At 40.4% G+C, this 23,679-nt stretch overlaps 1 protein-coding gene across 5 annotated transcripts in view; it reads right to left on the bottom strand.

Annotated features, from left to right (window-relative positions):
• The window catches only part of LOC114645223 (protein unc-13 homolog C-like), a 742,812-nt gene that overhangs the window by 106,858 nt on the left and 612,275 nt on the right, over positions 1-23,679 (bottom strand). For all 5 annotated transcript variants that reach the window (XM_051920476.1, XM_051920477.1, XM_051920473.1 and 2 more), the window contains 2 exons: positions 18,867-18,993; positions 2,050-2,146 (listed from right to left, as the gene is read on the bottom strand). In XM_051920476.1, coding sequence (XP_051776436.1) covers positions 2,050-2,146; positions 18,867-18,993 — 224 coding nt within the window. The remainder of the gene's footprint in view (positions 1-2,049; positions 2,147-18,866; positions 18,994-23,679) is intronic.

Here is a 23,679-nt window from a genome sequence, read left to right as displayed (position 1 = left end):
CAATAAGTCACAAGTCTTCTCTCTCTAAGATGATTCGTCATTGCTTGTGGTCAGGCTTTTGATGATGGTGGTATCATCAGTCAGTTTAATGAAGATGGAGGTGTGCCTGGCTGGTCATGCATTCAGAGGTGAACAAGGAGTACAGAAGAGAGCTCAGCACACTGCCCTGTGGAGTGCCTGTGTTGAGGGTCAGCGTGGAGAAAGTGATGCTGAGATCTGCCAGTTAGGACCTCCAAAATGCAGTTGTAGTGGGTAGCATCGGAGTCCTCAGTTGAGAAGTTTGGTGGTCAGCCTTGACAGTACAACAGTGTGAAATCCTGTACTCTTTAAAACAAACTCCAGCACAGCAGGTTTTATTATCCAGGTGTGCTGGAATTGTATGATATTCAATAGATATGGCATCGATATTGGATCAGTGGTGATAATATGAAAACTGGTGGTTGTCCACATGTTCTGGAATATTCCACGGTAGAACAATATGAAATTATGTACTCTTTAAAACAAACACCAGCATAGCAGGTTTTATTATCTGGGTATGCTAGAATGGCATGATGTTCAATGGATATGGCATCCACAGTGGATCAATAGTAATAATATGAAAACTGGAGGTGGTCCACATGTTCTGGAATATTCCATGCTACAGCAATGTCCAATTCTGTACTCTTTAAAACAAACTCCAGAGTGACAGGTTTTATTATCCATGGTGTGCTAGAATTTCATGATATTCAATGGATATGGCATCCACAGTGGACCAATGGTGATGATAGGAAAACTGGAGGTGGTCCACATGGTCTGGAATATTCCATGCTACAGCAATGTGCAATTCTGTTTAAACTCCAGCATGGCAGGTTTTATTATCCAGGTGTGCTAGTATTGCAAGATGGTTTGTCATTGTTTGTGGTCAGACCTATGATGATGGTGGTGGTGTCATCAGTCAGTTTAATGAAGATGGAGGTGTGCTTGGCTGGCTACACAGTCAGAGGTGAACAAGGAGTACATAAGAGGGCTCGGCACACTGCCCTGTGGAGTGCCTGTGTAGAGGGTCAGCGTGGAGAAAGTGATGCTGAGATCTGCCAGTTAGGACCTCCAAAATGCAGTTGTAGAATGTAGCATCGGAGTCCTCAGTCGAGAAGTTTAGTGGTCAGCCTTGATGGTACAACAATGTGAAATTCTGTACTCTTTAAAACAAACTCCAGTACGGCAGATTTTATTATCCAGGTGGGCTGGAATTGTATGATATTCAATAGATACGGCATCCACAGTGGACCAGTGGTGATGATATGCAAACTGGAGGTGGTCCACATGTTCTGGAAAATTCCATTTAATGTGTCCCAGCACAACAGGAGTGGTGGCTAATCACTAAATCAGACCACTTTAGTTTTCTCTAGCATAAAATGAACTGCTGTCTGTTCCAAAGGGGGGCACAGATGTTGTTGTAGAGATGTTAAAGTCTCCATTGAAAACCCCAGCTAATTGGTTCCTACAGTACTTTAAAGCTTGACCTGACATTCAATATGGACCAGTTGCATTATGGATGCTAACTTAATGAAACCTTTCTTATGTCAGCCACAGAAACAGAGGGGGATACATTATAAAGTGCTGAATCAACTGCGCAGAAAGCAATTAAAGTGGCTGCAGAAAGCATTAAGTTCATCTAGAAGAGAAAATGTGGATGCCACTGGATTGCCTTGGTGGAGTTTGCATGTTCTTCCGGTTGCTGTGTGGATTTCCCTCCCACGTCCTCAAAAGCTGTCCTTGTCAGACTCAATGGGAATTGTGAATCGGCCCTGAGTGGGTGGGTTTATGAGTGAGTGGGCCATTTTTTTTCTTTGCACCCAGCACTGCCAGGACTCCCCATGACACTAAATTAAGAGGGTGTGTGAATGTTATGTTTCTTCATGAAAGTGTGATGGATGAGTTGATTCACATCCACATAAAAAGCTTTGTCATTAAACGCAGCGTTCAGTATAAAATCAGCATGGCATCACCAAACAGAACAGGATTAATCATCTGAAATGGCAGGAGACTTATGGACAGTAGATGGCTTACCCCATCCTTTTTGTCTCTCTCCAGGGCTCCATGCAGGAATTCCATCGAAACATCTTCATTCTCATCCAGCCATTGAATGACAAAGGGTTCAAACCACCTGTGGAGAAGTTAAGTAAACTTGTGTCACCCGCTGTTTCTAAAGGAAGCCACCTTTCTAGCCCCATGTAGGGTGACTATATAGAGCAAATGTGATAAGCATCCAACAAAGACGTCCCCAGACCCTTAATGACTGCCACTGTTATTATGATTATTATACAGTATGTCATTATCCTATGAGGCGCCTTGCATGATCAGGATTCATTACACCTGTTTTTAAGATTTTTGTAAAAAATATTTTTACAAGTGAAACACAAGCAGGTTCAGAGTCTCACTCAGGGTCACACAATGAATCATGGGCCAGAAATTAATCTTGGGGTTAAAAGATTCTCCATAGTAAGTTCAAATAAATATTTTTCTGTATTCATTTTGTTAAACTGACTTTACAGGAAGCCAAAGCCTACCTCAGTAACAGCTGGCATCTGTCCTACTCACTCCAATACACATCACGTCTACGCTGTCAGTTCTTAATCAGTGTTCGTTTAAGCTGAAACGACTCAGGTCTGCCACCTTTATTCAAAGCTCACACTCACAGTCCTGTGATTCTTAACCTTTTTTGAGTCACGGACCCCTTTCAGAATCTGATGAAAGCTGTGGACTCCGTTCCCAAGAAATATTCACATAAACACAACTTTGCATGCAATTAATAGAATGCACTTTATTTAACGAGATTTGATTGTCTCAAACATATATGACATACACAAAGTATTAAACTGTAAAGCAAACAATCTAAAAAAACATTCCTTTTTTTATGAAAAAAGTACTGGCCACTCATTATAATTATGAAATAGAGGGGGGCATTGCCCCCTGCTCGCGTCAATCGCCAACCCCCGGGCCTGCGGTATGCACTAGCCTCTTTATGGCTCTGCCACTCGTGAATGGGGATGCGGATGTACAATTTAAACAGATTTTTATTTTCATGGCAATTGTTACATATGCATAATAGAACTCACTATTTTACATTACAGTGAGTAATTAACCATATTAAAAAATAGTAAGATGTAATAATTTGAAAGTACTGTAAATTATATTTCATGTTGTGTTAGAGTTATTTGTTGAGTAATACAATTTTGTTCTGTTTGGCTTTGAAATTAAAATGCAAATACTTTTTAAACTTACACTTTCACTGTAAAACAATTTTTTGAATTAAAATTTCATCAAGATTGCATTGAATTTTGATTCTGTGTTTGGAGTTTCATCGTGACAACTCAACGTATAACTGCCCGTGAGTGAATTTTGTTTCTCTCTCTCTCTATTAAATAAACGGACTTTTTCGAGATTTGTTAATTGTCTTTGCAAAAGCTATTCTAACAGGAAACTTAACATTTTAATACGAATGGCATATCAAGATCTCCTTTGTTGTCTAATGTTATCCCCTGAAGATGTACTTCATTACCTTTCTTGGATACATCCTTCTTTCTACAGCAATTCGTGCGGTGGAAGACCGCACATTGTTAATGGTTGTAGATATTCTACAGGATATTGTAAGCTGATGTTTTCATCTTCCGCACCATCACCACCAACTGTTTCAGAATAGTCTATTGATATGCATTTAACCAATTTGCCGTGTAACTGATCAACATTTTTGATGTTAATTAGTTTCTCGGTGCTAGGATTGCCCGTGTACCTACTTTTTATGTTGATTACCCTTCGGAATGAAATTCTTCAATAAGATTTGGACATAATACGTCTTCTTTAATTGGGAACTTAAAGTGAGGAAAATGTTAAAATTTATAACAGCTGAGAGAGCAGAAACTGTTTCTGACAAAAGCATTCGGACGAAGGAGAGGTGATAGTACTGTGTGCATGGTTGAATATGGGTGAGAGGAGGGCGGGACTTGAATAAATCTCATGGCCAAAGTCTCGCTGGACTTGAAAAAATCTCTTCAAAAAAGTCTTCAAAATCCTCTTGTGCAAATTAAAACAGATCTACTACTACTACTACGTTTTCTACTACCATTACTACTACTACAACTACTACATCTACTCTCATTATCTACTTTATTTCAATGACAAGTTTGTTCTTGTTTGCCTTGAATAAGAATATGAAACTGTGGCAGGGCGCGTTTTCTTTCATTTCTTTCAATGGGAAACTTTTGATTGGGACAAGGGGGAGGGCTGTTTGGTGACCGTCATTTTTCTCATGATTTTTCTTGCGTGTTATTTTTCTCACGAGTATGTAACTCACGCATTAGGCTTAGGTGAGATAAATACTTATGAGAAAAATAAAATGCAAGAAAAATAACAGCGAGAGACGTAATGTGTGAGAAAAATCACTGAAAGTGGACGGTGAAGACTTCATTTCATATCGTAAGATCTACTTATGACACTCCACTGTGTAACAATAAAAGCTTTCCCACCACGTAACTCTTCAGAAACCCAAGACCTTAAAGATACTTGAGAACTTCAGTAGCATTCCCACCACAGGAACTGGGACCATTTGTAGTTCATGGTACTTTGTTTCTTGTTTACAACTCCATGGTACCTGACTTTTCATTCAACTCTGAGCTATTGTGGGTGGAATTCCACACAGACAAGTCAGTGCCATCATGGCCGGGGCCTTTTGAGACATCTGAAATATATGATACCATGAGCTGATATAGAATCAGTGTGCATGCAGGTACTGTATGTGTGTGTGGATATGTGTGCCCTCATAGCATCCAACTATAAAACCCAATGACATTTCTTAGTTAACATCTAGACAGACAGACAGACAGACAGACAGACAGACAGACAGACAGACAGATAGATAGATAGATAGATAGATAGATAGATAGATAGATAGATAGATAGATAGATAGATAGATAAAAGAATTAACATGTTGAATCTAATCTGAAGAAGTGTAGAGCATATCTAGGGGGCTGTTTTAGATTTATATTAATCTCTGTGGTCTACTGAGGCAGCCTATGGTGGTGTCAGATTAGACGAGGGCTAATTAAGTACATAAACTAATATTCCCAATGCATTAAAATTCCACGCATCTTCATTTCAGCTCATGAAATTGTGTTTTCCTCGGGGACAAGAAATACTCATCATTCACACTGACCGCTCTTCATATTATCTTTTAACTTATGGAAACCACTAACCCAGTTGAAAAGAGGCAAGATAAAAAAATACTTGGATTCACGTTGTGTGTGGCCCACATCTATCTTTCTAGTGGGTATTTATTCATTCATCACTTATTATAGTTCGGGTTTGCAGGAGAACTGAGCTGAAGGTTGTAACGAGTCCTGGTTGGGGTGCCAGTCCATAGATAGATAGATAGATAGATAGATAGATAGATAGATAGATAGATAGATAGATAGATAGATAGATATTTTACAACAGAGGGAAATTAGTATCTTACAGCAGCTGAAGAAAAATATAAATATTATAAGAAACCATAACCCCTGAATGCACACAAGAACTTCTGGCTTGGGCAATAAGATGGCAGCCATGCAGGGAGTGAGATGTGGTCAGATCTGCCAGTTGCGTCAGAGGTTTACATTTAAAAGCTTTAGTATTTAAGTAGAGTAGGTCCAGCTTGTAGTGTCTACGCTTTGAATTTCAAAGATAAGACCCATGAGCACCAGAAGAGTAGCTTCTTGTGTAGTTTAGGTTCTGTTTTGTAGTTTTGACCTTTTATCGTATGTCACAGACATGCGATTAGGGGACAGCTAAAGGGCCTGAATGATAGTAATTCCACACCAGACCAAGGGACAGCGAGGTGCACTGACTTTCTTTCTCAATCCCTTGGAAATCCCGCATGGTTCCTGCACCACAGATGATGCCACTTCTGGTCCCACCACCACTGATGACATCACTTTCGGTTCCGTCGCCACTGATGACGTCACTTCTGGTCTCAGCATATAAAGCTGCCATGTTTAACAACCTAATTCAGTTCTGTTTTGGGCTCTGACTTGTGAACATCTCTCAACTATAACTTTTTGCAGCCAGGGCATATTATACGCACCTTTTTGATGTCTTTTGGTTGTTTTTGTGACATGTAGAAAACTTCTTTTTCTTCCCATCCCTTTTTTGGTTTGGATAGCCATGTGTCCTTCGTGTGTATTGTCCAGTGCTGTGACTTCTCTCGTTGTATTCTTCCCTTAACTTCTTACCACCCTTAATTTCCTCTGCTCAGTGTGATTACCCTTTGGATGATTGTGCAGCATTATAGACATGGCCCCCTGACTCAGAGTTCACTTATTGTTACCAATTCTGCCAACACACACACATCTACCTTTACTAATTTGCCTCTTGGATTTCTTACACACCTTTCTTTATATCACACCAATTACTGACTTCTAGTTTTGCACTACCATACTCTGATGGCACAAAGCAATCAATGCTCCCTCCAAAGTCTAGGGTGGCATGAGCAAAAATGTTCAGTTACATTAGCCAGTGAGCACTACATAATATTATGCAATATAATGACTTATTCATTTCTAATAATTTTTATGCATTACAGGATACACGTGCCAGTGTGTCTATTAAGTGGTATGTTTATTTAAACATTGCATGTTCATACAATTCATTGAATCATTAGAAAGGTGGAACAATTGTGACAAGAAAAGGCCACTCAGCCCAGCAAGCTCATCCCTCCTTTTTTTTTCATTTCAAGTCAACAACAACAACATCATGTCAAGATCTGAAGGTCCCTAAAGTCCTACTGTCCACCACACCACTTGGTCTTTTAGTAAAGGTGAATATGCAAGTTGCCCATGACTGGAAATATTAAAAAGTGCACGGGCAAGTTGACGATGCATGTTTTTAAAATAATCTAGATGGTTGTGTGTAACACGATATTACAAAATCATTCAAAGTTCATATACAGTAGAAAGGCTACAAATCACAACTGTTTTTTTTTTTGCATCAGTCTAAAAGAAAAGTGGCCAGCACATTCAGGACTTCCTGCCAGAAATGTATTACAGCAGGGGTGGGCAGTGATGGTGATGGTCCTGGAGGGCTGCAGGTTGTTGTTTCTTAATGAGAAGTTAATTATTACTGATGAAGCATGTGACATTTTGATGCTTCATTTTAGTGGTCTCGCTTGTTAAGGTTACACACCCTTAACAGTAGAATCCCTGAAGCCTACGAAAAAACTTGTAATCCCGGACCACCTTGAATTCCTTTGCACCTCTCCATTAAAGTATTTTGTTTTGTAAATGTGTCGATCAGCACAAGCAGCAAGCAGCCTGCTGTCCCCCCAACCTCCCCAAAGTCACAAAGAAGATTCTCAGAGCTTACGTGTGTCTATCTGGGTGTGAGGTGTCTGAAGTTGTAGAGGGTAAATAATACATCGTTATTTGGAACACATGCATTTCATGTGTGTTCTGTATCTACAAAGATCTATTTAAGTGTAGCATGACGGGAAATGCAGGAAATGTTGAACACATACCTGAAAGACAAACTTATTTTCATGTTTCAGTACTAATGACAAAATTTTGACATGAAGTGTGTAATGTGTGCAGACTGAAATCCAAATATCAAATAAGCACATTCACAAAAGGTACAAATATAACAGAACAAGTGCGCTTTTATTCAAGAATTTAACCGAAGAAAAAGAAATTGGGTTAGGGTACGACACTGACATGACCACTTGGGTGTTGCAGAGGTAAGAACTGATGACTCCTAATCAAGAGGTCGCGGTTTGCAGCCTTGCCGTTTCCCACAATAAACGTTTTGAGTAGTGAGCTGCTCTTATTGTTACTATTATAGGATAAAAGCATACATTTGATTTGAGTCTGTAACAGCCGGTGTAAATTTATGGTACTTGTAAAAGTTAGTGTTTTTTTTATTCAGTTTTTTCTCTGAGTCACATTCACGCTCCCCCTGATCTGACACTGTCAGTGCTATAACAGAGATGAACTCAGATGAAGATGACGCTTCTACATTGGAGAAAGAGAACAGAAGCCCTCCCCACAACAAACGTCCACTCACCTATAAGAACAACGAAAAGTGGCACCGTTTGGATGCAGCAACAGGTCGGGCATCATCCTGCCAGTCAGTCTGCCACACATATCCTATGATGAAACAGCAGGGCCTACAGAGTTCGCCAAAGTATCATGCAAAGTCCTGTTTGCAATTATGTTTCTTGATGGTCTTTATATGAAAAACATTTATATGTTACTTACTGTATATAAAAGCCACATTGAATGTTATTTACCTTGATTTATTTACTTATCTTCCTGCAGTGTAAAGTCACAAATTAGACTGCAGAGCTTCCTGTGTTTGATCGACACGGGCATGCTGACATGTGCAATGCTACTTCAGTACGCGAATGACTTTAGCTGCAGATGGAAGCTCCTGTTGCACTTTACTGTTGTTATGGTTCTGCCTTTGTCCAGAAATGGTTTCATAAGCTTTATGACCTCGGTCGCAGAAAGTCTTTTTCCCATGGGATGACTGGGATCTTTTCCTGAATAAGGAGTGGATAGCAGTCAGCTTGCTGCTTGTGCTGATCGACACATTTACAAAACAAATTACGCTAATTGAGAGGTGTAAAGGAATTTGGAGTGGCCCGGGACTACGAGTTTTTTTTTGTTTGTTTCAGGGATTCAAGTGCTTATTCAGTCCTAAACAGCTGCATTGACTGTTTTTAATGTCTTCTTATTAGGAGCAAAGGAGCTAGCAGTTCTCCATCTAACTTGTCTCCATTTCCACCTGTGTGGATTCACAATTGCACTGTTTGGTTTAATAAAACACTTAATAGAAAAGTGTGACAGACTGAAAATTATCCGTTTTATCCTTCAAATCATTTGGATGATATCCTTGGAAAGGAAAAAAAAATCTACGATATAAGAACCTAACATGACAGACTAAGAAGCTGTAAAAATTAAATAAGGTCTGAGATGGGCAAGGATTTCTAATTAAGTAGTCGGGTTGGAATGAAAACCTGCAGCCAGAGCAGCCCTTCAGGACTGACGCTGCCCACCCCTGTATTACATATGATGATTATTATTTTTTTTTTAGTAAATAATAAAATGTCCTTCATTCATGCACTCATTTATGATCAAATCAGTCAAATCCACCAGAGCCTAACCCCAGAGCAGCAGATGCAAGGCAGAAGTCAAATCCAGACGCTAAAAAGCTCTCAAAATAGATGACAATAATTTGAGAAAAGAAACTTCCAGCACCACTAATGAAGAGCTTTCAGCCACCCACAACAAAGAAACAGACAGAGAGCAGGGAAGGAAATATCTGAAGGCGTAGCGGTAGGAATTAGTAAAACCAAAAGGCGTCTGAGATCTTTGACCAACTGCTGCTTTGTGCTCAAACCTTAAGTACCCATCACAGCAAGCAAAAGCTGGATTTCATTACCATTAAAGACAATGGAACAATGGAAATGCCATATTTCTGATTTTCTTTTTTTGTTATAATGATTTTAAAATCCCCATTTCCCAGAGCCTTTTCATTGTGAGTGATGTTCATTTATTTACCTCAGCCAACTGTGTCCTGTGTCTTCGGTGAGTGCTGGCTAGGGTTGCTAGTTTAGAAAATTAGAAATATGGGACACTCTTAAAATCTCTCTCTATATTACTATATATATAAATTTATACATGCCCCCTACACACCCAGACCAATATATTATATAAAAGTAGAGACATAAGTTAAAAACATAAAGCAAGGATTGTAAAGGGTTATGAGGAAAACAAAAGTAAAATCATTTGAAAATGATTTACTGAAAGTGCAATTACATACACCACAGTTTGCTTCAAAACAGTTTCTGCCTTGTTTGATAACTGTCCATTCGCTGGAATATTCATCACGAAATTTACACTTACGTTTTGGCATCTTGGGATGGATGGATGGATTAGTTTTTAAGTTAAAAAAAAAAGTGGGCCGTGCCAAGTAGTACCAACCCACTTTGTTGACGCTGTATGTTGCAATGCTAGATAGATAGATAGATAGATAGATAGATAGATAGATAGATAGATAGATAGATACTTTGCTAATACAGAACTGCACAGCAGCGCGGCAGGAGAGCAAAACGGTAACAGTGTCGCTGTCCTCGGTCAACCATAGCAACTGAACAAGTTACAAACAGGCAGCCAACACGAGTTTCCTCGTTACATTTGGGTTATGTTCATCAAGAGAATCTGGGAAACGAAAGTATAATTACTTATAAAGTTACAACTAAGTACTGTAAGAAGGTAGTACAAATATATACTTATTACGAAATTTGAAAATTAACTAAATACGGGACATTTGGGTGTCCCTGATAGGTCAGTACGGGACATGGAGCAAAATGATCAAATATGGGACATGTCCCATATATAAGGGACGTCTGGCAACCCTACTGCTGGCTGGACATGTAAAGTCTAAAATATTAAGGTGTAATAAAAAATAAATTACAAGATCATCTCTAGTATGTTTTTTTCTGTGATTTTTAAAAGGGGAGAAAATGAGTTTAGTTGATCCCCGTATGTCGTTCATTGACCGTCTGCTCCAGCCCAGAGCACTCAACTGGCATCCCATGCTCTAAAATCTGGAGTTGGCTGCCGCTTGCCTAATTCACCTCCACTTGTAATAGCGTTAATAAAAAAAAGAAGACACGTTTAATGATGTAATGCGTTTAACTTGTTTAACCAATCACGACCATTCTTATCTGTTTTTTTTACATGTATTACGGGGGGGAGCAGTCCAAACTGCCCCCTATTCTGCTTTGTCTTTCATTATGCCATTTTGTTTGTTCAGAGAATCTTGTTTTTGTGAAGGGCTGTGTTTTTAAGTGTCGAACATCTACGTTTTCATCCACCTTTATTGAGTGTCTACTTGTGGCCCGTGTTACAATGTATGAGGCATCCTGTTATATCTCAGCCAGGGTGGGGTTCAAAGTCTTATTTTATGTCTATTCTGTTCAATTTGGAGTCGTTGAGGTATATTAATGTTACTTTTGTTTAATGTCTGTTTTGCTTTCTATGCCTGTGCTATGTTCCATGTACTGTATTTGGTGGGTGGTACCCCAAGAGGCGGGGCCACCTGCCAATCACTGCCAGGAACTGCCCTCTGCCTTATAAATCTAGAGGGTCTTCCACAGTTCTCACTGGTTTAATTTCAAAATGCTAGGGAGTGGTGAGTTCCTGTGGTCTTCTGCATTTATTGTGAATTTGGTATTTTGACTTCATACTCTGTTTTTGGTTTCTCATTTCGGCTTTCTGTATTGGGCAAATCCTATTGCCTTTGTAGTCCTTAGAGCATTGGTGTTATTAAGAAGCATTTTAGCTTTTATTTTTTGTAGATTCTTAGTGGACCTTTTGGTATCCAGCCAGGGGTTTTTGATGGGATTTCCCCCTCTAGTAGCCATTTTTGGAAGTCCTTTTAGGACTTTTATGCTTTGGGAGTCCCAATCATAATAAGTCCCCAATATCTATATATCTTTTCCACATTATCCTCGATATGTGAGTTTTAGATTTCCAAGATGAGGAAATCTGTCTTGTCCGCATGTTGATCTGGCATCAGGGATCAGCTCTGAACCCTTTCTTATTTGCTATGGTGATGGACAGCTTGACAGATGAGATTAGACAGGAGTCCCCGTGGACTATGATGTTTGCCGATGACATTGTGATCTGTAGAGACAGTAGGGAGCAGGTTGAGGAGACCATGAAGAAGTGGAGATATGCTCTAGAGAGGAGAGGAATGAAGGTCAGTAGGAACAAGACAGAATACATGTGTGTAAATGAGAGGGAGGTCAGTGTAGTGGTGAGGATGGAGGAAGTAGAGTTGGCAAAGGTGGATGAGTTTAAATACTTGGGATCAACAGTACAGAGTAACGGGGATTGTGGAAGAGAAGTGAAGAAGAGAGTGCAGGCAGGGTGGAATGGGTGGAGAAGTGTGTCAGGAGTAATTTGTGACAGACGGGTATCAGCAAGAGTGAAAGGGAAGGTCTGCAGGACGGTAGTGAGACCTGCTATGTTATATGGGCTAGAGACAGTGGCACTGGTCAGAAAGCAGGAGACAGAGCTGGAGGTGGCAGAGTTAAAGATGTTAAGATTTGCATTGGGTGTGACGAGGATGGACATGATTAGAAATGAGGACATTAGAGGGTCAGCTCAGGTTGGACGATTGGGAGACAAAGTCAGAGAGGCGAGATTGCTCTGGTTTGGACATGTGCAGAGGAGAGATTCTCAGTTTATTGGGAGAAGGATGCTAAGGATAGAGCTGCCAGGGAAGAGAAAAAGAGGAAGGCCTAAGCGAAGGTTTATGGATGTGGTGAGAAAGGACATGCAGATGATGGGTGTAAACAAGATGATGAGAACAGGAAGATATGGAAAAAGATGATCCACTGTGGCAACCCCTAAGAGGAGCAGCCGAAGGAGAGTTAAGGCTTTGTCAAAACTCAGGGCCTGTTAAAGCCCATTGAGGCACTTCTTGTGTGATTTTGGGCTAGACAAAAATAAATTGTATTGTATTGTAAGAAAGGATTATTGAAATGACAATTGGCACTTGCTGATAGACCCCCTAGTCGACTCCCATTGACAGCTTTTAAAATGGAGCCCCAGCAAGCCTGCACTTTTTGAAATGAAAATCATGAGATCTTTAGCAGAGAAGACTCCGCAAAAAGGCAGAAGGTGACTGAAATCAGAGTATCCTAGGAAGGCCAAAAAGCAAAGTGTTTTATAGGCCGGAGAGGCTTTTCCGTACTGAAGCCTGTGCTATAATGACTGTTTGTGGGGAACAATTACATTGCAATTCATGCTCACGGAAGACATGGCAGGATCTCCGTATTCCAACGATTTTAGGCACTTTACAATGCATGGCTGTTTATGAGGGCCAATTCAAGCCGCTCAATCTTCTCGATTGCTGTGGGCTACAATTTGTGAGACTAAAGTGACTTTTATCATCGTTCTAAAGGATGGTGTAATAGTCCACTTTTTCCAGGAAAATGAGGCTGCCAAGATTTATTTTGTACTGTTGGTTCTCGGGAACATATTAAAACTTACACAGTGAGTGCAGAACACAGTAGACTTTGGAATCTTTACGTTACCATAAATTTTAATAATTCTAATTTTAAAATGAAAGGTTATTTTCTGACACAATACATCCTACCACTACACACATGCTTTTTGACTTTATTAATTTACTTTGAGTAGCATGGTGGTAACAAAGATTGAATTGTTGCCTGATGGCTGCAGCACACTGTGTTTGAATCCTGTGTTTGGACATTGCATATTCTCCCTATGAGTCTGTGAGATTTTTCTATTTTTTGATTTTTATTTTACCTTATACAATTTGTTGTATTGGGAATTTGTTAGTTTTCGCATACCCCTTGGGGTCAGAGCGCAGGGTCAGCCATTGTGCAGTGCCCCTGGAGCAATTGTAGGTTAAGGGTCTTGCTCAAGGTCTCAGCAGAGTAGGAGCTCTGTTGTCAGTAATGGGGTGTGAAGGAAACCGGCCCAACATTGAGCCCCAAACCCCAACATGAACACACCAAGAGTCTCGGGTTCAAATAAAGGAAGGTTTATTGACCAGAATTCCTTCTCACAATACTTCAAAGTAGCACAAACACAGGTTTCTCTCTCTCTTCCCCACAATAATCTCTTCTACTTCCAACTCCTCTCACCACTGTACTGCTCTCCTCCAGTTGAGTGTTGTCATCCTACTTTCCAGCTCCGACTCACCTGGACAAAGGAGTGCAGTCCCTTTTATTAAGAACCCGGGAGTATTTCCGGTGCCAGGACCACCACCTGATGGAAGTACTTCAGGGTTATACCGAAGTCCCATTTTAGGGGCGCATCTCCCTGCAGTGCCCCTTGTGGCATCCAGGGGATCCAGCATGCCCTACTGGTTCCATACTGGGCACTGCTATCCAAGGACTGCTGCTCTAATGTGCTGGGGGAGTAAAAAGTCCCCAGTGACATCTTCCAGTTCCGGTGGGCTGTACATCCGTCCTATCTAGTTGTCTCTTCCGGGTCTGATCCCTTTCTCATCCACGGCCAGATTGCGTGTTTATCTGTTAGGAACTTCCCGTTTGGGTAAGGAACCATCCCCTCTTCTGGCTGGGATGCCTGTCCAGCCCCTGTGGCATTAAACTGGCAACTTTCCAGATACCAGCGCAGGTCCTTAGCTACAGTGCCACCACTTCGCCCTTCCCTGGGTGTTTGGTTTTCCTCCCACATCCCAAAGATGTGAGTGTAATGTTAACTGGGAATTCCACACGGAATCATAAATGTGTACAGGAGCGAACCCTTTGATGATCTGACACACTGTTAAGGCTGCTGGAGTAGACACCACCCTGCTTACGACCCTCATTTGAATTAGACAGGTTTTACCATGTTATGTGCAGAATTAACTATTTGTTCATTTTACGTTATAACCCTTCATTGTGCATTAATGAACAATATTTTATTCCCATGTTTCCAGATAGCATTCAAAGTTCTGAGATCTTAGTAGTCTGCTTTTTTAGATTTAAGAACCACCATGGGTCAGATAAGTTACGATCCATTACAAACTGTGTAATTATCATTGCATTATTAGATGTTATTACTGTTGTATCTAAAGATCTATCCAGTCTAGATTTAAAACACAGTTAAAGTCTCCGGCCATTATAATTTTGTGAATGCTCACATTAGGGATAGATGCAAATACATTTTGAAAGAAAGCTCTATCATCCGCATTAGGTGCATTAATATTAATCATAATCATTTTAGTATTAGATAAATTGCCCATCACCATGACATATCGCCCTTCAGAATCAGATAATGCATCGGACACTACCAATGGGATAATTCTGTGTATTAAGATTCCCACACCCCAGGTTTTCTTTGTATAACTAGAGTGAAAAATTTTCCCTGACCACTCTCTTTGCAACCGAAACAGGTCCTTGTTTAATAAGTGAGTCTCCTGTAAAAATACTCTCTTGGCATTTAGACTTAAGTGTGAGAGTACTTTATTTCTCTTTAATTCATGATTGAGACCCTTGACATTCCAGCTCACTAAGTTCATTATTTGATCATGGAAATATTTCTTCTGAACCTTTGTTGACAATTTGTAGTCTTAAGTTATGGTAGTAGTACATTCTACATATGATAGCTTTGACAAAGATTTCATATTATTGCCAAGTGATACAGCTATGGAGTGTATTATTATGTTGTCACTAACGGTTATTGGGGTATAAGGGATAAAACAGAAATACCATTGCTCTCTTTCTCTCCACCCCTTAGTCGCCATGTTTTTTTTTAATAGAAGAAAGTTTTGGATCTTTAGCTCACTTAAGAATTCATTTTCAATAGACAATCTAAAAAATGTGCAGGTATGTCTCCATTAGTCAGCCAAATGAATTGAGTGATGTGCAAGGTACACAAGAAGTGTGTTCATCCATCCATTTCTTGATTACACTTTCAATTCTAGGAAGCTTGTTCTTATTGTAGTAGCATCATATGCAAGGACACGACAGGATGCTAGGGTATCACAAGGCACACTTAGGCACACTCCCACAACCACTCCTACAGAGCCAAACAAACTAACACAATGCCCTTGTGGGCCCCTAGTGTGCCAATTGTACACACATGCTGACTCACCCTCAGAGCTGTGAGACAGAAGCCAATAAGTGTATTTTATTTTATTAGGAATTAGTGGCATCTTGATAACTGGTGTTGATTGGCAAAATTTGACAAAGTTGTAATTTGCAGCAAATATTTTGTGTTCAGTGTGTTCAGTGTGTGGCATGCTCAGATAAACATTTTTTTCCCAGCGCCCCATGATGCTTTGCTAGGCCAGTGTGCCATCACTGACCTGTAGCAACCATGTGCAGAACTTTCATGCATGTGTGCTGTAAGTGTATTCCGTGTATATGTGTGATTCCACTAACTACTTGATACTCCAGGTGAAATTGCACTCAGCATGCGTTTACAATAAAATAGAAAAAAAAATGAAATATTTTAATTTGAGGGTGCAATAAATGACAATATTATGAAAATTATGAGAATATTATGAGTACTGCCACCAAATATATAATACTGATCCTGCCGTGCTGCAACACTAACTTCACAAACTGGTTGAACGTACACACAGTTATAAAAACAGGGCCAGTGATGAGTCAAAACAAACCTTAATGGAGTTCCCTCAAGTTAGAAAACAGCAGTCCCTTTGAAATATTAATAACAATGAAAGATTTATTAATATTTACAAGGCATTAGTATTCTTCTTAATGGAAGAAAAAAGTGCAAAGCATCTGCACATCTGCATGGATATCACTGTGCCATGTAGCTAATAATGAATGTCCACTGGCATGTGACTTCAAAAAATACTGTGTGGCATGGCCAATTAAAACTCTGATTATTGGAATTCTGTAAGTGCAAATGAGATATTAATATATATATATATATATATATATATATATATATATATATATATATATATATATATATATATATATACACACAAAATTATGGAAAAATATGATCCATATACAGTATTTATATTTATATATTTATATATTGTGACAGATATGGGGCACTATCGCTCCCTTGAACCCTCGGATCAGACGCCAGGCACCAGATAAATGTCAAATAATTAATTTTATTTAGATTATCATGTGTACCAAGCACCCTCCACTCCACTATACTCATAAATATTACAATAATCCAATAAACAATAGACAATCCTCCACTCCCAGACACGCTGCCACCCTTCCTCCTGACTCAGCTCTCCCGTCTGTGATCTCTCATAGTCTTTTATAGTCAGGCGAAAACTCCTCTTCTTCATCCTGGAAGTACATCATTCCCTCTGTCGCTGTGACTAAGACATACTTCCGGGTTATAGGGAACATACAAGTCCTTGAGCCTCCCTGTAGTGTCCTCTGGTGGCCCCCACGGTATCCAGCAGGGTTGTGAATAGAAACTCCATTGTCCATAATTCCCTGCTGGCATTCGGGGCACCTCCATGCTACAGGGAGGGCTCCATCTGGCGGCCTGGGGGTATTGGCTGGGATGAATGGCCGGCCATATCCCACAATATATATATATATACACAAGGTGAGACACAAAAATAACTGGACTGAGTTTTGGGCTTTCCTGGAATACCATCTGGAGGTTGGCTGGACGTGAATTATAGAGATATATCCCCTCCTACATGCCCTCTCAAAATGCCGACCAGCTCGGTATATCCCGTGAATAGCCCCGTCAGTATTTGTACAACAATCGATAGACGAGTTGCTATGACAATGTCGGATGGAAAAAGCGAACAGCGAGACAAGACAATGCTCCTGCGCACAACGCTTTTTCCACAAAGCAGTTTTTGACAGACAAAAACATTCCTGTCCTCGATCATCCTCCCTATTCGCCCGATTTAGCTCCCTGTGATTTTTACATGTTCCCGAAAAACAAAAGTGACCTGAAGGGAACACATTCATCTTCAATGGATGAAGTGAAGACAGAAACGGCAAGCCTGTTGAAGAGCCTCATGCAAGAAGACTTCCAGCTCTGTTTCAATCAATGGAAGATACGTAAGGAGCGGTGTAGAGATCGGGAGGGGCAGTATAGAGAAGGTGACAATGTTTAGAATGCTGAAATACGTCAATGAATATATATATATATATATTTTTTTACTAATCCGGTTCTTTTTGTGTCTCACCTTGTACAGTATGTCACTAGTGTGTCATAAAGCTTAAGCATAATCTTCTTTGACTTGCACTCTTACACATTGTGCTGTATGACCATGTGTAACCGTGAACAAGTCACTTCACCTGGCTGCGCTCTAATGGGAAAAACAAAGGAAATGTAACCAATTGAATATCAAATGCTGTAAATCAACTTGGATAAAGTGTCGGCTAAATAACTAAATAATAAATATAACCTGAACGCTGCATGGAGGTTGATAGTCCACTGTATCTCCTTGGCCTTTCTCATTCTCTCAGTGGTGCACTTTCAATTCTCAGTCTTCCCATTGTGTATTCACATCTAACATTTTGACTTGTAATGTTTTACATTTACTTCCATTACATTTCATCTGCAGTTACTCTGCCCAGGTCTTTATGCTGCCCAAGTCCCTCTGTGACGATTCAATGGATTTGAGATTATTTATTATTCCACCTAGTTTGGGATTATATGCAAAACTAACCAGCTAGTTATTTATATTCCTTTACAAATCAGTTATATTTATTCAAAATAGCAGCGGCCCCCGTATCGACCCCTGTGGGACACTACTCTTAATATAACCCTATCCTGGTACGTTTCTTACACCATCACCCTCTTCTTCCTGTGTTTTAGCCATTCCTGCACCTCTCTACACCCAACACCCTGAACACCCACTTCTCTTCACTGAATGTCCAACCGTTAATGTGGAATCTTATCATAAGAACCTAAGGGGTGAATTTTGTGAAAAGTAACACACACAGGGACGGTTATTCACAATAAAACACCCACTCACCCACCCGCCCAATGAAACATCAGTAAAAATGAAGTTTTAGCTTATATTGTTATTTAGTTGCCCCTTACTAAATGATGACACCCTGGTTCTCCCACTCGTGGTTAGCTTCTCACATTCGACGTTGTACAAACCTAAAACCCATTTTCATTAAAAAACTGAGGTAATCACAAATAAATTATTCTAAATCGTCTAAACCTATTAAATGGTAGGGTAGAATCAGGCAGAAGGAAGGACCTAACCCAGGAGAGGGTGTCAAAAAAAAAAGAGTAAATAAATAAAGTCCACAAACAAACAGTAGCAATAGAAAGAAATGCTCTTTTACATCAAAGTATTGGATTAAAATGATAAGAAACAAAGTGCAAATACTTACAGCGAATATTCTGGAACGGCCTCTTTGACGGCAGGTAAATCCCGAACATATTCATTATAGAACCATTTCACTTTGAAGTGCAAATTCATATAATCTGTACTTTTGCATAGGCGATGCTTTTCATGCTCTACAAGAACAAAGAAAACAGGACAGGGAATCAGTACAGCGCTTTAACTCTCTAAAAAACACCTGTCAGCGATATTAAAGATACTGTAAATGTTCAGGCTTGGCAGAAGATATTTCAAAACAGCAATAGTTGATACCCCTGGGTAGCCGCCAGCTTGAGTTACAAGGCAACTCTGACCCAAAGTGGAAAATTAGCTTATCTCAACAATATGGAGTGAAAAGACAGAAGCCAACCCTGGAGGAGATGCCAGTCCATCACATCGTACGCACGACCGTACCCACTCACACGGGCAATTCGGATATAAACAGAACAATGAGAGCCAAACTACTGGAGTGATTCCAGGAGCAGAGAACACATGCGATATGAGGAAAGAGTCGAACCTTTTCAGATTAAGCCAAGAGAGAGATTAAGAGGTGACATGACACAACGGTTCAGAATTACGGACATAGACACATTTGTTGGTCCCCTTACAACACGTTGAAAAAGTGCTGTCTGCCTCCTGAAAACTGATGAAATGAAATGAAAAGCCATTGTCCTCTGTGTGCCTTTGATATGTCACTGGGTAAAGCAAAGCAGGTGTGAAAAGAGATCAAGAACTGCTCATTCTACAAAGGTCTTCTAAAATGGCCGGGACACATTTGTTTGTACCCCCTAGAAAACATGCTTAATAACTGGATTTGAGTGATTTTTCAGACTCGCCGTTTTCTTGAATTCATATTACACATATCACATCAGTTTGCATATCGCTCAAACAGGTCAAATGAGGATGCCATATATGCTCTGCCCTTCATTTTAAACACAGGAGTGCCGCAGGGCTGTGTGCTTAGCCCCCTCTTGTATTCCTTGTTCACCCACGACTGTGTTGCAAAACACGGCACAAACACCATCATCAAGTTTGCAGACGACACAACCATCATAGGCCTTATCACTGACAATGATGAGATGGCCTACAGAGCGGAGGTGCTGGCATTGAGTAATTGGTGCCTGGATAACAACTTGTCTCTTAACGTCTACAAAACCAAGAAGATGATCGTGGACTATCGGAAACAACAAGGCAGAGAACACCAGGCCATCTACATCAGCGGCGTAGAAGCTGAAAGGGTTAACAGCTTCAAGTTCCTCGTAGTAAACATCACCGAGGATCTCTCGTGGACCCTTCACATAGACACTGTGGTTAAGAAAGCTCGCCAGCGGCTCTACTTCCTGAGGAGGCTGAGGAAGTTTGGCATGAATACCAACATCACCTCAAACTTTTACAGGAGTGTGGTCGAGAGTCTGCTGACGGGCTGCATTACCATCTGGTATGGGAGCTGCTCTGCCAGCAGCTGGAAATCACTACAGAGAGAGGGGAAGGCAGCAGAGCACATCACGGGCAAGAGTCTCCCTGCCATTGATACCTCCATCAGTGCTTGCGTAAGACAAGCAGCATCATAAAGGACCACATTCATCCAGCACGCCAGCTGTTCTCCTTGTTACCATCTGGCAGACGATACAGGAGTCTGGCTGCTCGGACTAAAAGACTTAAGAACAGTTTTTACCACCAGGCCATTCGACTCCTCAACAGCAACACCTGAACACTTGCAACACTTACATGACACCTACATTTCATTACATCTACATTGCACTACTCACACACAAACTGTACCTGCACACACTCTGAATACTGACTGGAACATGCATCTGCACTTTATGGAATATGCATCTGTACTTATAAAACATTATCTGTGCAATAACTGTCATTTGTACTTGCTGCTCATTCAACTCATATTGCTCTATAACTTCTTTTAAAACGTACACATTTTATTTTATATGGCTGGTCTATTTTTAACTTGTCATTTTTTTTTTTTTAAATTATTTTTTAGCTTTATTGGATCTAGGCTGAGTGACTTGTTTTTCTCGTCATACACATTTCATTGTATGTTGACCCTGTGTTAACCTATATATGACAAATAAACCTAAACCTAAACCTAACCTTCATCTCTCCCTGACACATCTGGATAAAAAAGACACATTTCAGGATGCTATTCATAGACTTTAGCTCCGCCTTCAACACAATCATCCCTCAAAAGCTGGTTGTAAAACTGAGTAGGTTGGGCCTGAACACCACCCTCTGTAATTGAATCCTGGACTTCTTGACAGAGAGTCCCCAGTCAGTTCAGATGGGCTGCAACACTTCCAGCATCATCACACTGAGCACTGGAGCGCCGCAGGGCTGCGTGCTTAGTCCACTGCTCTTCACCCTGCCGACTCACGACTGCACAGCCACACACAACACCAACTACATCATCAAGTTTGCAGATAATACGATGGTGCTGGGACTGATAAGCAGGGATGATGAAACAGCATACAGAGATGAGGTGGAACGGCTGTCTGCATGGTGTGAAGACAGCAATCTCTCTCTCAATGTCGACAAGAGAAAAGAGATCATTGTGGACTTCAGAAAATCACATCCTGCCCACATCCCATTCAGCATCAATGGTTTAGATGTGGAGACTCTTAGGAGTACCAAGTTCCTCGGTGTGCATATAACTGAGGAACTTACGTGGATGCATAACACCTCATCATTAATCAAGAAAGCCCATCAGAGACTACACTTCCTGAGGCAACTGAAGCGAGCAAGTCTTCCCCATTCCATCCTCACCATGTTCTACAGAGGCACCATTGAGAGTGTTCTGACCAGCTGCATCACTGTCTGGTATGGCAGCGGCAAGCACCTGCAAAGGATAGTGAAGACAGTACAGAACATTATTGGGGTGCCTCTCTCTTCACTACAGGACGTATTTTACAAACACAGTGTCCGCAAGGCCTGCAGCATTGGGCAGGATCCCTTACACCCCTCACATGGACTTTTCACACTTCTGCCATCCAAGAGAAGATACTGCAGCATCAGCGCCAGATCTGCAGGATAGTTTTTACCCCCAAAGCTGTCAGACTCCTTAACACCATGCTGCCCCCTGGGGTCTTCCACACGGCCTCATCCACCTCTAAAAACAGAACTTTTATACATGTGAGACACTTTCCTGCAAAGACGAGTGTGCATGTAGAAGAGAACTGAAAATCTCCTACTAATCTTTAAGTATGTTGCACTTTGATATCCTTCTGCTGTGAAACATTCTGACCTGTCATTGTTTACACATGTCTTAAACAACTATTATCATACACTGATAATTTCTGTATTATCTATATCTATTATTTATTTATTATATTACATATTTATTGACTATATTGACTATATTTATGTATCTAGATTGCATAATACCATACATTGCATCAATGTTCATATTGCTTACTACACGTCAATATTGCTGCTACTTCTTTGTCTTGTCTTTGCACAATGTCTTGTCTTGTTTGTGTTTTAATTTTAAATTTTAATTCTAATTTTAATTTAATTTTAATTTTTTATTTGCACTTCATGTTGTTACACTGTGGACCCTGAGCTGTTTCGTCTATCTGTATATTTGTATATGGTTGAGATGACAATAAAGTTCGCTTTGACTTTGAATTGTGCAATCTGTCATTCAGTCCAATTAAATGGAGAAAAGTCATCACTCAGCTGTTTGGTATCATCATGAGTCCCACACTGAACATGGACCAGAGAAAGCAAAAGACAGAGTTGTCCGAGGAGATCAGAAAGAAAATGATGGACAAGCTTGTTAAAGGAAAAGGCTAGAAGACCATCTCCAAGGCACTTGATGTTCCTGTGACAACAGTTGCAAATATTACTAAGAAGTTTAAAGTCCATGGGACACAGCCACAAGTGGAAAATTGACCCCAGAATTCACAGAATGATAGTGAGAATGGCAGACAAAAACTTCCAAAGAGATACAAGCTGAACTCCATGGTCAAGCTCCATCAGGATCTGATAGCACCAGACATCACTTTTTGAGTCACAGTGGGCTCAATGGAAGAAGACTCAGGAGGACTCCACATAAAAAAGTCAGACTGGAATTTGCTAAAATGCATGTTAACAAGCCATAATGCTTCTGGGCAGATGGGACCAAACTGGAGTGTTTTGGTAAGTCACATCAGTTCTATGTCCACAGATGAAAAAAAAATGATGCTCTCAAAGAAAAGAACACCAGACCTACCATGAAACATGGAGGAGGCTCAGTTTATGTTTTGGGGTTGCTTTGCTGCATCTGGCATGGGGTGTCTTGAGACTGTACACAGGACAATGAAAATCTCAACACTATCAAGAGATTCTGGAGTGAAACATGATGCCCAGTGTCAGAAAGTTCTGTCTCCAACAGGATAATCGCTCAAAACACCCAGGTAAAAGCACCCAAAAAAGGCTAAAACCAAAACATTGGACTACTCTGAAGTGGCCTTCTAGGAGCCCTGATTTGAATCCTATTGGACATCTATGGAAAGAACTTAAACATGCTGTCTGGAGAAGGTCCCCTTCAAAACTGACCCAGCTGGAGCAGTTTGCTCAGGATGAGTGGGCCAAACGACCTGTGGAGAGGTGCAGAGGTCTCATGGAGAGCTCCAGGAATCGCTTCTTTGCAGTGATTACCTCAAAATTATTATTATTAGCTTTGTCCATGTCATTTTCATTTGTGTTATTATTTGAAATATTCTGTTCATGGGTGCCCATAATGATGGGTGACAACTACTTTCGTCAGTTTCAAGCTATTTCAGAGATAATTGTGGGATCTTCTTTTTCCCATTAGGGGCACTAACAAA

This window comes from Erpetoichthys calabaricus, chromosome 17, assembly GCF_900747795.2.
Source record: "Erpetoichthys calabaricus chromosome 17, fErpCal1.3, whole genome shotgun sequence".
In the NCBI taxonomy this organism is placed as follows: Eukaryota; Metazoa; Chordata; class Cladistia; order Polypteriformes; family Polypteridae; genus Erpetoichthys; species Erpetoichthys calabaricus.
Note: the sequence above shows the minus strand (reverse complement) of the source record. Positions and strands in the feature narration are given on the sequence as shown.